This window comes from Zingiber officinale, chromosome 7B (assembly GCF_018446385.1).
Source record: "Zingiber officinale cultivar Zhangliang chromosome 7B, Zo_v1.1, whole genome shotgun sequence".
Classification (NCBI taxonomy): Eukaryota; Viridiplantae; Streptophyta; class Magnoliopsida; order Zingiberales; family Zingiberaceae; genus Zingiber; species Zingiber officinale.
The window spans coordinates 2,975,586-2,992,486 of record NC_055999.1 but is presented as its reverse complement, the minus strand read 5'-3'; the positions used below and the strand labels follow the sequence as shown (position 1 = coordinate 2,992,486).

The following is a 16,901-nucleotide window of genomic DNA, read 5'->3' as shown; positions in this document are numbered from 1 at the left end:
CAGCAAAGGAAGGAGTCATTCTAAGAGGAGTGTTAATGGCTGATTTCATCAACGGGCAACAATTATAAGTGCGGAAAAAGAGGCGTGAGTCACCACGGTCATAAAAGAGGAAGGTTATGTAGTCACCTGAAATGGTATAGTCGCCCATAGAAAAGGTGCTACATAAAAGCAGGAAAGGGGGACCAGTACAGGGAAAACGTCTTCTTCTTTTGCTGTTTCTATAAGGCAATGATCCCAACAGATAAGGTATGCTCTCTTCGCAAAACACATTACATTTCTTCTTTCTTCTTTCAGCTGAACACTTGCTCTGTTTGGATAGAAGGAAGGAAGATTCATTAATAAAAAGAGAAAAGAGGGAAAGAAGGAGAAGTGGAAAGAAGTAAAGTATTTAATTTTTGGAATGGAGGTGTGTTATTTTGTTTGGAAGGAAAGGAAGATGAATGAAGATTAATTAGATAATTTTAATAATAAAATTAATTTTTTATATTATCATTTAAATTAGTTAATTTTTTTATACTATTCATAATAAAATAATAAATTATCGATAATCAAGTAATTAAATGAGAAATAATGAAAATAATGATTTTAAAAATCTTAAATAAAAAGTAATTAAATGAGAAATAATGAAAATAATAATTTTAAAAATCTTAAATAAAAAATTTGAAAGATAACGCTCATAACGAAAATTCCTATTCTTTTAAAAATTTATTAAATTTTGATGGAAAAATTAAAAAATAATATATATCCTCTTAAATTTTGACGATAAAAATAATTTATCTCTTCAATTCAGTTAGAAGACGTGTCGGAGCCTCTCCTCTAATAATATGACAACAAGCGAGCTATGAAAAAGACGAGGAAATTGGACTCCGACGACATAACAAAATTTGAAATTGGAACATTTCTTGAACTATTAAGAACAGAGATAAAATTGAAATAAAAATATTTTATTTTCTCTTCCCCTTCCTTACATCCCAATTCGGAGTGTAAGAAAATCTTTCTTTCCATAGGTAACGAAGGTTAAAACTTACTCTTCCTTATCTTTTCTTTCTTTTGCTCACTCCTTCCCAAATAAGGTTCAAAGTTTCTCTTCTCCTTATTTTTCCTTCCTTCTTCTTCCCTCACCTCCTCTCAAACAGGCTGTAAGTGTAAACATGTTCTAGGATATAGTATAGATTTCACAATTAGATAGAGAATTATGAGTTTTTGAAATTAACATAATATAATGTTTTTTTATCACGATCTCGTTGTATAATTTAACAATTGATTGAGACAATCCATTGTCTATTTGTCTATAATAATCAATTGATAATGCAGTAGCAATCAATCAACTACTAATAAAAGAGAGATTAAATGGGAAATGAGTATAAGTTTTGTTAAATATAAAATTTAGGTACGTATTTTAATATTTCGAAAAATTACCTACTTAGTTCGGTCCCTTTAATTTCTTTTCCTTGCCCGGTTATAATCGATCGCGTGCCCAGCACGTGGCCAGGGGGGTACGTGCGATCGGATCGCGACCATCGATCGCTACCCGTTTCGAGGCGAGTGACCACCGAAGCTCCTGGGCCCGCTGTCGTCGCTACGGTATCAGTGTCGAGACAGAGGAAATAAACAAGGGGCACGAAGCCACGACGTGTTTTCCCCGTCTGTATACCTAGAAATCAGTGGCTTCATAACTCTCTGATCGTATGATTAAACTGGTAGACACTTGAGTGGTAGAGAACGGTGCGCCGGCAGTGCTGCCGCAGAGGGACTGGATCCATGTGCGACCACCACGGCCGTCGTGCCAGCGACAGCACCAGCCATCATCATGAGAGTGGGGGCGCATCCCGCACGATCACGACGCAAACGGACGGCCTATAACGAGTCCACGTCGCCTTCGCATTGTGATTAAATGCTCCATGTCGCAGCATAGGTCGCTTTCGATAATGAATGGAGTTTAGGGGTGAAGTGGGGTCCGCCTTCGGGGATGTTGAGCGGGAAAAGAAAGGCTGTTCTTTAATTCTGAGAACATCTCTCTCGTTCACTAACTTTTATTATTATTATTTTTATTTTTTTGACCTTTTGCTTTGATTCTTTCTTCAGTTCTCCTCTCGTCTCCCGTGAGGCTCTCTCTCCTCCCTCGCCCGTCCAAGAACTATTAAGATTCGTTCGCCCTGATCCGTGTAGCCGATCGCAGTCATGGCAGTCGCCGAGATCTTCTCGATTCGGTGGGTTTTTTTGATTGATTTTCCCTTTATTGACCGGATTGTTTGGTTTGTCGATGTCTGATAATTTCGTCTCTGAAATGGAAGGGAGTACGCGTGGAAGATGAGGGGCGTCGACTATGAGAAGTGCTGGCCATTTTTGGAGGACCGGAAAGGGCGGTCTCTGCCTCCGATGCCGATTCGGAAGTTCCAGTGGTGGGCAGACGAGCTGCGGGAAGTTCGATCCGTGGTCGAGGCGGCCGGTGGTCTTGATTTACGCAAGGTTTCCGTGGATGCTGCTGCTGTCCAAGTACAGGTAAATATCTCGGCAGAGACTTCTGGAGTCGACCTGGAAAGAGACCGAGAAGCTTCAGCAGAGGAGCGGCAGGAGAGAACTCGCCCTCCGTCTTCCCGGGCAAAACAAAGAACGCCCAAGAAAAGGTCCATTATCGAGCTCTTTGCGGTGGCCCCGCCGATTCGTATCACACATGAGGAAGATCGCCAAGATCATCGACGCGGTGGCGGCAAGAAGCAAGGAGCTGCCGTCGCGTCACATAGCAGTTTGCGGGTTGGGGACGGGATCGAAATAAGGGAAAGAAAGAAGCGGAATAAAGATGGATCATGCCGGAAGATGCTGATGGATAAGATTGGGGCAAAGAAAAAGTTAAAGCCTAAGACGAAGGTTATGAAGAAACACAAGCAAGATGAGATCCGTGCAGCCAAAAAGGTATGCGGCAACTTCTTCGAACGACAGATTTTACCCTCATCCTTTATATATCTATATGTTCGGAATAATTCCTAACTCAAACACTGTGCATAGTAGATTAGTAATGTGTGGCTGTAGCTGTCAGCTGTAGACTGTAGTCGTGCGGATCTTGTGTCTTTTTTTTTTTTCCTTATCATTAATTCTTCCATATGTTTTACAAGAAAATGCATTACTTAATCAAGTTACGTGGTCAGTGGAGGGAGGCCACTTGTGGGTATGGAAGTTTGGCAACTTTAGGAGCCTAGGCTGCTGATATTTCATGCGGTAAACATGCTTGTAGGGGCCCGACCATAGCTGGAATATATGAGAACGGATCCTCTGCGCCCGCGTCCCCTGTGCCCTCTGCGCCCGTCGCTACACGACAAAAAAAAACACGTGCTTAGCGCAAAAAAAAAAAATAATAATAATATTTGCCGCGACAATTCGCCGTGATAATTTGCCGCGACAACGCACTGATCGGTCTGTAGACCGATCAGGAGGTAACCTGATCGGTCTAAAGACCGATCAGTAATGGCTTTCTCGAATCTTCTGCTCTCAATTCCTCCTTTCCATCGCTTGGGTCAGCGTGCGTGTCCACGGATACCACTCCCTGAAACAAAAAGGCATCAGTTGGCCTGCGGTTTCTGGCCATCGTTCACAGGTTCCAACCAAAACCATGGGGCTCCTCACTCGCTATATACCCATCACCACCTCACTCTGCAAACCTCACTGAAAGCACCAGGAAGAGAAAGAAGAAGAAGAAGTTGATCTCCTTGCAGTCATGGGTCGCCGAGCACAAGCTCACAAGCATCGGTAGCCATCACCTTCCCTTGCTCCATCACTCTGTTTTCCGGTTCGACGCCGAACTGATCAACTAATCCCGTAGAGTTTGTGTTTGTAATGAATCAAGGTGCTGTTTGGGCTTCGGCGCTGGGGACGTCGATGGCGGTGGGAGAAGAGGGCATTTTTTTTTTTTTTTGCGCTAAGCACGTGTTTTTTTTTGTCGTGTAGTAACGGGCGCAGAGGGCGCAGGGGACGCGGGCGCAGAAGATCCGTTCTCGGAATATATAGACTAAAAAACCTACACTGAACCAACTAGCTGTGAATTGAGTGTTTATGTGGTGTGTCTTAAAAGCACACCTTTCAATTTTCATCCTTTCCTTTTAGTAATTTCATCCAATAACGGTATCTATTTTTCAGAGAACTTTGAGTTCAGTGCTTAGTACTAATGGTGTGGTCCTGGTACACGACCCACGGATTTGAGCTTATTCTTACTTTCTGCAAATTGTTCCTTCTGTAGTTAACTTTGTTGTACATGAGATATACACAAAAAAGCTGTTATCAACAACTTAGGCTAAAGTTTCCATTTGGAGAACATAGTTACTAAAAATAATAATGATTGTATATGAAAAAATTTGGCACCTTGACTGACTATCTCCGAGACAATAATCCACTTTTATACCTCATCTTAAAGGATCATGTAGATGTAGCGACTTAATTAAAGGTCTCGTTCACATTTGAGTCAAGAAATTTATCTGAGTTGATTATATCTCTAGAGTGTAAATGGTAACTGTAGATTAATCCATCTTCATATCTCAAAAAATACTACATTTTGAACTTACAAACTCGCTAATTAAGCTGGCAATTAATGTTGTGAGTGTAAGCACAAAGGATATAATGGACCTCCATTCAGTAGGTACTGACTGAAAAAAATTGAGGGCAGCAACCATAGCCACTCAATAAGCCCTCCTCTGCATACTTTCAACTTAGTATTTTCATAATTAAGTTAGCCATTTAGTCCTCTTATTTTTGTATTAGTGGTATTCAATCGGGTGTTCAGATAGTGTGACTAGTTAAACTGAAATGTTGAGGTGCCAATTATTCCAATAGAGTTGGCCTTGCCTCATTTTAGTACAGGATGCATAGCTTTGCCTCCCGAATCTCAATCTAGGACATTTGGTGTGTATGCCATCCCTATGTTATTCTATATGATTTAATTTGATCTACACTACTACACATAAAGAAAATGATAAGCTTTTTCGTTTTTATCTAATAATTTCCTCCTTTATTTAATGATTATGATGTTTGGAAGATGAAAATGGAAATTATGCTGCAATTTTAATATGATTATGGTGAATAGTGAATTTAAGAGATGAGGAGCCAAGTTAGAATACATCACTGAGTGATGTTGTTCACTTGTATTAAAGAAATCATTTGGATATCAATCAAGTGATGCTAGAGCCCTAACCTAACCCAACCAGTTGTTATTAATGAAATTTTTTGGAGATTTATGGGAGGGAAAAAATATATCAAAGGAGGCACAAAGCATAGTAGAGCATACTGCAAGAAGAGTTTAAAAGAAATCATAAATTTTGAAAAATTGAATTTGTCTTTAAGAAGAGATTTAGAGAATCTAAAAAGGGAGAAGGGAAAGAAAAGATGAACTATTTTAAAAAGTTCATGCTGATAATGAATCATGTGAGGTAATATGCAGATAAAATTATTGATGAATAGACGTGCAAAATACTTTAATTGACATGTTAGAGAAATATGATTATGTAATATAGCTTCTATCAAAGAATCAAATATTGTTTTGATTTACCAGTTCAAGTGATGAGCTACTTTTATTATCTTTTGAGCAAAGGAAGTTAAGAAACCTTGATGAGTTAATGAAATGCATTTCAGTGTAAGTTAAATTTCACACTTAACAAGATTGTGAAGAAAAATGATAAACAAATCAACAATGAGAAGATAAATCCTAGAGAAACAACAATAGAGGTATGAACTCCTTCAACTAAAAAGTCTCATGAGATATTTACATGAAGACAAATTATAGTATTAATCAATTGATAGTGGAAAGGAAAGTTTCAAAGCAATATATACAATAAGTTAGGCCTTGTTACAGATAGTTGCAGATGTGAAAAAAGAAAAAAAAAATCAAGTCAATTTTTTTTAAAGAGATGGTCAATCATTCTTCCATATGTTAAATGCATTTGTAGAAAAGATAACATTGGAGCAAAATGTGAAGTCGTCATCTTAGCGGCCCCTCAGGGCAACCCCACATTCTCCGAAGGAGGGTAAATCACATGGGGCATTTGCCCTAGTGCAGTAGCCTTTTGCATGGGGAACTCAGGCACTCAGCAAGGCATTTTGTACCCACTGGTAATTGACCCCAAGACTTGGAGCAACCACTCATAAAGGTACCAACTGTGTCAATCCATGGAAAAGATAACATTGGGTATATACATGGTAGTTGTAGTGATCATATATGTTTGGAAATAAGCGTACATTTCTCGACACATAGATACTACAGTTACTTCTAAAGGCAAGATGGGAAATGGAGATGTAATTGAAGCTATAAGGGCAAAGGTACCATCAGAGTAGAAACTAAAAGAGAAATCAAGTATATAAAGATGTGTTATATTAGCATCTGATGCAACTAGTAGGGCATTGATATAATATCCAGTTGAAAATTGAGCCATGCAAATTTTTTGACAAATATAATTTGTCGATTACAAAAGTCAACACGGAGAAGAATAAAAATTAAAGGGTAGGAAGAACTATAACTTTGGTTATGCAAAGTCTGAGAAGCTCTAAAACAAGGAATACAAACTAAAAAGACTCCTGTAAAGCAAATAAGTAGAATGAGTAATGCACGTTAAGAATTGAAGTTTTAAACATTCTAATTGTTTAAGAGTTTATTTTTGTTACGTTCTCCTCTTAAGGAGAATAATCTTTAAAGGAAGTCTCCTGCTTTATGCTTATGTGCTTTTCTTTGATCACTTGCCCTTCCTCTTCCAGGAGGAAACTTGTAAGCTTTACATGCCATCTCCAGCTGATGTGTACAAAATACTGAGAAGCAAAGTGCATGAGAAGCAGGTTATAAAGATGCACAAAAAGCTTGTTCATAAACAGGTGAAGACAGCAACCATGAGAACCTTATTAAAGAAACATATCTTTAGACTTGTTCAGACTTCAAAGTTTGTACCCAGAAATCAGGGGGTCACAAGGATACCTCCTGGAATTACTAGAGTCAAGAAGAGAAAATCGAGCAATTCTACAAAGAAGAGAAAGAAAAGGGAGAAGCCATTGGATAGTGACCTTGTGGAGCTTTATCATGATCCAACCGAAAATTTGACTATTTCTGGTAAAGGTGACACTCTACTGAATGCCAGAGGTAGTTTACCTCTGCAGCTGCCTCATTTGGGAACACTCTGCAAAATAGTTTCTGATGTTTTGACTGCATCATCAAGTACAGACAGTTTAAGTAAATATCCTTCTGCAAGTGAAGGAGCTCAGTTAAACACGATTGATGAAGAAACACAAATAATTTTGAATGGTAAAGAGCTTATTACTAACAGCATCCCACCCAGTGAAACTTCCTCAGAAACGCAATTCAATGGCTGTTTTGCTCATGCTGCTGCTAATTCCTCGATCGCAAAGAGTACTCCCATGATTGAAATTTTGGATCTGAATCATCCAGTCGATGAGAACGTGGATTTAAATTGCATATGTCAGGATGGCTTTATGTCAACACCTAGTTCCAACTGCTCAGTTGATATGAATAATCTTGGACTGGTAAATAATAGTAGGCTTGATCCAGAAACTGGGGTCTGTCAAGAACAAAGTCTTTCTATTTCAGCAGACCATACAAACAGGTCAAAAGATCCTATAGGCAAGGGTATTTCAGTTTCTAATGCATGTAGTAATCTTACTCTTCTCTGGAACCAAGACAGTTTATCTTGTTTAGGCCAAAGTCACTTGAACCCAATTGTTGGAAAAACTCATCCAATGCACCAAGTAATAGATGCATGCAATGATTTCCCTAAATTTCACCAAACATACCAGTTAGCAAAAGATACATTAACTAGCACTCACTCTTCTGTTTATACAAAAACTTTTGTAGAACCAACATCAATTGGAGGACCAATTAGGAGGGACAAGTTTAATGAAGGTTTCATCGGATTGCCTCTTAATTCACAGGGAGAGTTTATCCAGTTTCATCCAAGGACAAGATATGATTCTTGTGAGATGGATAAGGTTTCAAAATCACAATTAAGCTCTCTTCAGTTTTTTCCTTCCACTAGCCATTGTCTGCCACACTCTAGCTATGTCTGGACTAGAGGTAAGTTTCCTTTTATTTCATCAAACCATGATGTTGATCAGAATTGGTTCTTGAAGCAATACAATTCACCTAGACAAGCTGTGTTATCTGACTTGGGTTCTGTTGAGTTGCAAGCTCTTGAGAAACTGAAGAATCAAACCTACGATGAAAAGGCTCAATTTAATCACTGTGATCCAGGACAACTGGAATTTTCTCATCCCACTTGTAGGGATCATATTATAACTGAAAGTTGCTCTGATAGTATTGAGTTTCGGTCAGACAGAGCCTTTGAGCTAGGCATGCAATCTGTCATCCAACCAACAATGCGCTTGATGGGAAAAAATGTGACTGTTGGTAGCTACAACAAAGAATACCATGCTACAAATTGCCACAACTTGAGGATGTATAAACCTGTTTCAAAGAGATGGCCTCATGACGATTGCATTGTTCAAACAGAATCTGGGTCATTGGAGATCCCTTCAAACTATTGTTCCATATCACCAGAGAAATGTACACCTAATTGTATGCATCTTGGTTTTGGATATGAGTGGACGTTGAATGGTGGATGTTCCTCAACCAGTGGAGACTGTGGGTTTCATTTTGACCTTTCACGAAGTTTAGTTCCCTCTCAATCATTTCTGAATAGACACTCTACGGTTCATGGCAGAGTGGAAACTCAGTCTGTTGATGTGGAGAAAAGGAAAATGTTTTGGAGTCCATATCCCCCAAACATACGCCATCATATGCTAGTAAATTCAAACAATTGCGAGCATGGTCAAAGTCTATCTTATAGTGTTCCATCAACTTCCCATCCCACTTTTCCGAGTCAAGTTTCTACTCAAGCATCAAGAGCAACGCCTATACAAAAGCTTCCACAGTGGATGCAAGATTCAACAAGTTCCCATCATTTTATTCGTTATCCTACTTCAATGTACCATTCGTGCAACATGCAGGCCAATAGTGGTTATCCTCACGCTTCCATGCATCCAAGACCAGTTGTGTCTTTCCCTTCCAGTAGTAACAGTAGTTCACATACATATGAATCATATGCTCCCATCATGTTTGACCCTTCCTCCATTACTGGGTCGGCAACAAAAAATTACAGTTTCACATCCTCAAATTATGGAGACAAAATCAAAGTCAATTATGACGGTGGATTCATCTTTGTTCATAATAATAGTCAAGATCATTCTAACAAAGGGAGAAAAAGATTTGCTTCTGCAGACGAGAAAGACATAGAAACGGCAAAAAGGCCTAACCTCAAACTGCAAAAAGACTTAAATTTTACAGCATCAGGGAGCAGAGAACAGCCAGTTGGACAGAAAGATAATGCAGTTGCATCCGAAGTGAATGCTTGTGTGAGTTCAGCGGTTGATGTCAGCTGTCCAGTTACAGATAATGAGAAAGATAATGTGGTAGCTTCTGGTGGATTTGTTTGCTCAAAATCTAGCCATAAAAGATCAGGACCTGTCAAACTTAGTGCAGGAGCAAAGCATATACTGAGGCCCAATGGAAGTCTGGATCAGAACTCTCCACCAATTTATTCGACTGTATATTTTACTCAAGCAACTAGTTCTAGCAAAGATGAAAAGGAGAAAGCAGAAAAAGTCTACAGGTTGTAAATTCTTACCGAGACATTTCCTCCATGCAATGGGATTCCAGAATGCTACTTTGGTTTGATGGAGACATCCTTAGTGGGCTTTTAACGGGTAATGTCTATTTGTTAGGCCATATGCTTCTGTTTAAATTCAATTAGATTAATCATTGTGCTTAAAAGTTACTCTGTATTTTCTCACTGTTATGGGCACCTTTAAATTGTATCAGCAAGCTGCACATTTTGTTAATATTCCATATCTTCTACATACCCAGGTTCGGTCGTTTAGTTGACTCTATGATAACGTCTCGCTGAATGTGTAAGTATCGTGCCAGTCAAAAGGAGAAATTTTGCGGGCTTAATGTTGCCAAAAGGAGATAATTATGCCGGCTTGATGCGGACTTTATCCGTGTTCGCAATACTGAAGCGTCTGTTTTCATCAACAAGTCAATGTGGATTGTATTCTATTGTCCTCTGTTTATTAGGTTTGAAAGTCATATTTCTGCTGTTACTTTATAAATCATAAATGATGCATATTCGGTGTTAGAACCTTATGTGACTCTAATTTCAGCGGCATTCATATTCTTTATGCACTGGTGCATTTTTCTTTTGGCGTGGGCTGGTACTGGAAATAGTAGTTGTTAAAATTGATTTTAAAGATTTTTCTTGGCTCAGTCCTTTGAATTTGGTGTGTTTCAACTTTCAACGTGTACAATTAGAGAGCTGCTTTTCCCCTCCCCATGACCCCATCTGGCACATCCCCCTCCCACCTCCTCCCTCTCTCTCTCTCTCCGTTTCAAATGTCTCTTCTACCCTTTTTTTTTTTTTTTTTTCTTAATTTTATTTTTTTCATTTAATTTTTTTTAATAATTTTGTTTAAAAATAACTCTTATATTTATATATTTTTAATTTTATTTAGTTTTATTTTAAATTAATTCAATTTATTATTTTTTTATCAATACGATATTTTTTTTAAAAATTTTATTTAATTTTTATTTAATTTTATTAAATATGGATCAAAATAAAAATTATATATTTAAAACTAACAAAAATACTAACAATTAATAGTGCACACATTCATAATTTAAGAATAAACATTTTTTTCCAAATGAAGAGTAATGTAATAATACAATAAAAATATGAAAATATATAAAACTAAAAAAATTTGGAGGCAATTAAAATTTCTAATTTTATATATTTTCGTGTTTTTATTGTATTATTACATGTACTAAATAAATAAAATTGATTAATGAAATAAAACTAAATAAAAATTAAAAATAATAAACAAAATTAATTTAAAAATAAAATTAAATAAAATTTTAAAAAATATATAAGTATTAATGAAAAAATAATAAACAAAATTAATTAAAAAATAAAACTAAAAAAATAAATTAAATTAAAATATATATAAGTATTAATGAAAAATAATAAACAAAATTAGTTAAAAAAATAAAACTAAATAAAAATTAAATAAAATTAAAATATATATAACTATTAATGAAAAAATAATAAACAAAATTAATTAAAAACAAATTTTTAAAAAATGTAAAAATATATATAAGTATTAATGAAAAAATAATAAATAAAATTAATTAAAAAAATAAAACTAAATAAAAATGAAATAAAATTAAAAAGATATATAAGTATTAATTAAAAATTAATAAACAGAATTATTTTAAAAATAAAACTAAATAAAAAATTAAAAAAGGAGGAATAGAAACGTCATTTGAATGGGAGAGAGGGGGAGAGAAATTTGCATACAATTATTTTTTGTAATTGTAAAGTACTTTGGCAATGTCAACTGTTTCTTAGAGCTACTTTATACAGCCAGTTAGGACGCTCTCTCCTCTAGTTTTTGTTTCGCTTTGTGCATAATCTATCTTTCATTTCACTGTCAAAAATACTCAAATGCTAATTTCATTACTTTTTCCTTGATTTGGTCATAATATGTACTGCATGGATTTCGATTAGGAACAGTTTATTAGTTTCCAACGGCTTGCTATCACTCTATGCCCTGATTTAATATTAGTTTTCCTTCCATCTTGGAAACTGTTAATTAATATATATAATTAGTATGCCTGGAAATTCCTTTTCTAGTTTGCTAGACATTATCTTAAATTGGAATATAATGCATCATAGATTTTTAAACTGTGCTGCCAATGCCTAGCTCATGTCTATATGCGCTTTAATATGATGCCTATTCAACTGTTACACCATTGAGGAGCTGAAAATGAATGATTGTGGTCTACTTTGTTAATCCTTAGCAATTAATTCCGTTTTTAAATATATTTTATAGATGCTAGGCCAGCATACTAAAATTACTAATGATGGAATTTGGGTATATTTTGCACCTGAGATAATTTTATCTTCCATACATGAACAAAGTTACCGTATTTCAACGCGCAATGTTGCCAACTATAACAATCTAAAACAATTGACTGTTGTTGGATTATCGAGGATTTGCATGCATCTCATTATGGTAAAACCTGACCTGTTCAGTGGAAAATGTGTAGAGAAATTATTCGTATTGGACAACTGTAGACTATCCTCCGAGTCTGAGATATCAATTTCTATGCAAGAATTACTTGATTTTACTATTTGTTTTTCAGTAAACTCAGTTGGGTAGTGTTAAATGGTTAAAATCTAAGAAAAAAGTAATGAAAAAATATAGATTTAAAATTTTAATCTAAATGGCCGTATTACTTGAGGTTTTGTTTCGCTTTGTGCATATGCATGTATTATAATTAGGGGATACAGATTTTTAACTGGCCAGATTCTAGCCAACAAAATTTACTGAACTCAGTTTTACAAATATCAAGTTCACTCATAGGTTAAAGCTTCTAATTTGGATGAAAACTGCTTTATATATATATGTATATGTTGTGATGATGGTTGCCGATTAGCAACTTAATTTTTCTCCTATATTTTCTTGTGCATATTAAATGATTCACATTCATAAAAATCTCTTCACTAGTTTCTCATTGTGCAAAAAAGGTGGGTCCCGCCGCCCAACGGCCCTTTAGGCCTGGCCCCATAAGGATCCTAGGAGGAGGTAAATCAGCGGTGAATGCTGGCCCGGGTAAAGCATGGTGTCTCCGGAATTTAACACAGTCGGCCCAGATTATTCATCCAGTGCGCGCCCGTGGACCTTCGACCCTACGACTCATTGTGTAAGGATGTCACACTTTAACCGGTTGATCCAGCCCGCGGGGGCTTTTCACTAGTTTCTCATGATTATACGAGACGCTGCCTCACTTTCCTACGCAACAAGAAAAGAAAAGAAAAAAGGATAATCAGATTGGTGTTAGAACTGATGTCTTTTAATTTTGGGGGCAGAGAACCATTCTTAAATTTTGAATTCAAATGGATGGTTCAAAAGGTCAATAGATAATGTAAAAGGTCCTTTTTGAAAGAGTTAATGACTCAAAAATTACATATAATAATTTTTTTACCAAAATAATACATGAGGTTTTTTCTTTAAAATTTAAATCTAAATGGATTATAAAACCAAAACAACCATTTATACTTTAAAACTAATCAAAATATTTAAAAGTTATTACCAAATGAGTTTTTTTTTCTTTTCAAAATTGGAACGGCAAATTAAGAATCACCTATCTACAGTTTGTAAAATCATCTAAGTTTAAAATTATCAAATTACATATCCTATACTCATTTTATCCCTCTTTATTATTCCTAATTGATTATTATAATATAGCAATCACTATGAGATATTATTCACCAATATAGCAAGATCCTGATTGTTATACGGTAATAATTGATTATTTTTAAAAAAAAATTAAAAATGACTTATTTGTGTTTAAATTTTTTTTTTTAATATAATATGTTAAATTAATGTTTGAGAGTGAATATAATAAAAAGAACTATACAAATACATAAAACTTAGTTCTATGCTATTCATAGTTCTCTAAATACATCAATTGAATTTTAGAATAAATAAATTGATGGACCTAAAGAATTTGAAATGACATAAAATTAGAAAGAATTTGAAATGACATAAAATCAAATTCTATATGTATTAATTGTATATATATTATCAAATATCAATTTGACATACTATATTTAGAGAGTGATTTTTAAATACGAATCAATTATTTAAAAACAAAACAGATAATTATAACATTGTAACAATTGATTAAAGTTACTTTTCATAGTCATATTACTTTACCGAATGATAATTACACAATAGTAATCAATTAAAAAATTTAATTTGTATTTAAAAAATTACTATTCTCAATATAGTATGTCAAATAGATGTTTAAAGACATAAATATAATTTGGAGAACTATATGAACATATATAATATGATTTTATATCATTTCGAGTTCTCTAAATTCATCAGTCAGTTTCCGCTAAAATTGATTGGTGAATTTAGAGAGCTCAGAATGTCATAAAATCAAATCTTATGTGTTCGTCTAATTCTTCTGATTATATTTATACTCTCAAACATCAATTTAACACATTATATTGAGAGCAGAGATTTTTTTAACACGAATGTATCTGAAAAATTTAATTTATATTAAAAAAATCACTGCTTTCAATATATTCAGTCAAATTGATCGGAATCAATATTTAATTAAATCAATCTCTTGATTTCATTATATTACTATAAAAAGTCATACGTTGACCTCGAGAGCCCTACACATCTGCCCCAGAGTCATTTGTAGAGAGGTAAATCAAGAGATCGAGTAGACTATCATATGAGAGGATATTTTTCTGCCGGTTTCGTCGGAAATCAACCCTTATCCATTTCTACAAATCTATCATGTAGTGATCAGTTATGCCTTAAGGCTGCTTGATTCCATTATATTATAGCAAAAGGTATGTTCATCACAGACGTCCCTTACAGTCCGTCACCAAATTATGTGAAGAGACGTAAATTATAAGATCAACTTATAATCGATCGTCAAATGACTACGAGATGGAAAGAATTATTTGATTCTATTATATTTTCTACAAAAGATCATATATTGACCTCAGAGGTCTCATACAATATGTCCAACCGCCATTTATAGAAAAATAAATTAGGAAACCAAGTATGATCATCACAAATGAGGATATTTCTATCCGCTTCCTTTGAAATCAGACTATTGTCCATTTTTATAAATCTCTGCCACGGGGGCAGCTTGATTCCGTTGTAGAACCTTGCTTTGTTGCTGGGGTGGGAATAGGATTTTATGTATTGGTCGGAGCACATTTGACCACCTCGTCTCCTACATTTCCTTTTCGATGTTTAACTTGATTCCTTTCTTTCCGCCTCTCTCTCTCTCTCTCTATCGTTCTCTTTTCTCTCCCTGTAGTCTGTAGATGCCTTGATCGCCAGCCTATTCCCTCCCCCTTTTGGCCTTCCTGTCACCCAACTGGCCAACTATATAAGAAAAGCTTGCTCCAAAGCTGCCGTGCTCTCTGCACCCCATTAATTAGGATCATGTGGTAATTAGTAATCTTGCATGTTCCAAGTTCCAACTAATTAGAAGACAGAGGTTGCGTGCGGTGTGTATATTTTGTGATTGTCCAGACTGATGCTTTAACTCAACATAGACGTGCAGGTAAAGGAGAGTCCCAGAGTGTTATTTTATAACACAGAGGGTAAAGGGCCGGGGTTCAGGCCAGGTTGGGACTGGCGGAGCTCTTGGAGGAGGTGAAGCCAATCATTTGGTGGGATCGATGGCGTGGAAGAGAAGGGCCAATATTAAAATTTATCTTAGATAACTATCAACAATATTAATTTGTTAACTATTAAATCTTACATCCTAAGGATGTATCAACATTCTAAACGAATAACTCAACTTGTAATATTAAGCCTACCAATGACTAATTGTTGCCATGCTAATGACCTCATAGTCTACTCACTAATTACAACAATTAGTCATCGCACACACATTTTGCCTATATAATATAATACATAAATACACGTAAATGAGTACCTCAAATCATGCTCGAGAACTCCAACAGCAAACGACTATAATAGACTTTTCTTCATAAAAAATTAATTTAATATTACACTTGATCTTAACCAAAACGTCGAGAAAAATATACTTTTTAACTTTGCCAATCCTAGATATTTATAGAAATTTCTCCGATTAAAGTGTTGTCAATCCTAAAATGTAAGACTAAAGAGAACCATGACCGTATATATTTTTTATATAAAATAATTAGAGAAAATTACTATAAGTTTTAAAATTATTTTGAAAAGAAAAAAGATATTAACATAATTTCATTTTAAATTCTACTAAAATTAATTAGTAAAAAGTACATATTCTTAAGAAAATAGTAATAGTAAGATAGTAATCAAGCAACAATTAATTGCCATTCAAATATCTGCAATTCTATTAATCAGTCCCATCCTGGACGACCAAAACTTACGTTTCCTCAAACTTCAATTCATCAAACCCGATCACATGCATCGAATTACTTTCGACTGACTAAATCCATAGTTCCAGAAAAGTAGATCGAACTGAGTTGGATTTTTTGCTGTCAAATTCAAGAGTTTAGTTCCAAGTCAAGTCAGAAAGAAGGAACTGAAGCAAAATGATGCGCTGTTCAAGCTGTGTCTGATTTATTGATTCTCAAAATTCCGAAACACATATACCTACCCTTCGTCGCATTGGTTATAACCCATCCAATTGTCTCCGACATCAACAAATGAGGAATTTAATTATACTTCATAACCAATTAACTTTAAAATTTCAAGAAAAAAGAAAAAGAAAAAAAAAAAAGAGTCGAATCCGAAGCATATCGACAAGCCTTGCTAGCCAGATGATCAGTACTGATTTCCCACTGGAAAAAGATGAAAGATCTAGATGTCGGTCGATGGAGAAATGGGGTAAAATTAAAGAAGAAGAAGAAGAAGAAGGAACCAATTGCAAAACCCCAAAGGACAGCGTATGGAGCCCCCTAAATTTGCCATCTCTCTTCCCTCGATAAAAATTATCTAGTGCAATTCGGCCTCAGGTCCTGTTCAAACCCCAACATTAAATACGCATTTTCTTCATGTCCCTTTCCCCCTTTCTCTCACAAGCCCATGGTGGCAACGGAAGCCACATCTCCATGAGCAGTGCTAGTGCCTCATCATGTTGTGGGGGACTCGTTGATGAGAGGAACAGCTAGCTTAAGGGCGAGGAGCTGCGAAGAAAGACGAGTAAAAGTGCTGCTTTTTACCGTCACATACATCTATGTGGACGGGGAGGGAGGTAGAGGAGGATCGAAGAGGCTACAAATTGTAGAAGTAGTTGCTGCTACTTTTCGCTGTCC

The 16,901-nt window shown here is 35.5% G+C and overlaps 1 protein-coding gene across 1 annotated transcript; it reads left to right on the top strand.

The window, feature by feature from the left end:
* Nucleotides 1–1,972: 1,972 nt before the first annotated feature.
* On the top strand, nucleotides 1,973–10,218 carry LOC122005052. The gene is made up of 4 exons (XM_042559958.1): nucleotides 1,973–2,210; nucleotides 2,295–2,913; nucleotides 6,733–9,744; nucleotides 9,905–10,218. The coding sequence occupies exons 1-3, from the start codon at nucleotides 2,182–2,184 to the stop codon at nucleotides 9,655–9,657; spliced, it is 3,573 nt and encodes a 1,190-aa protein (XP_042415892.1). The 5' UTR covers nucleotides 1,973–2,181; the 3' UTR covers nucleotides 9,658–9,744; nucleotides 9,905–10,218.
* The last annotated feature ends 6,683 nt before the right edge of the window (nucleotides 10,219–16,901 follow it).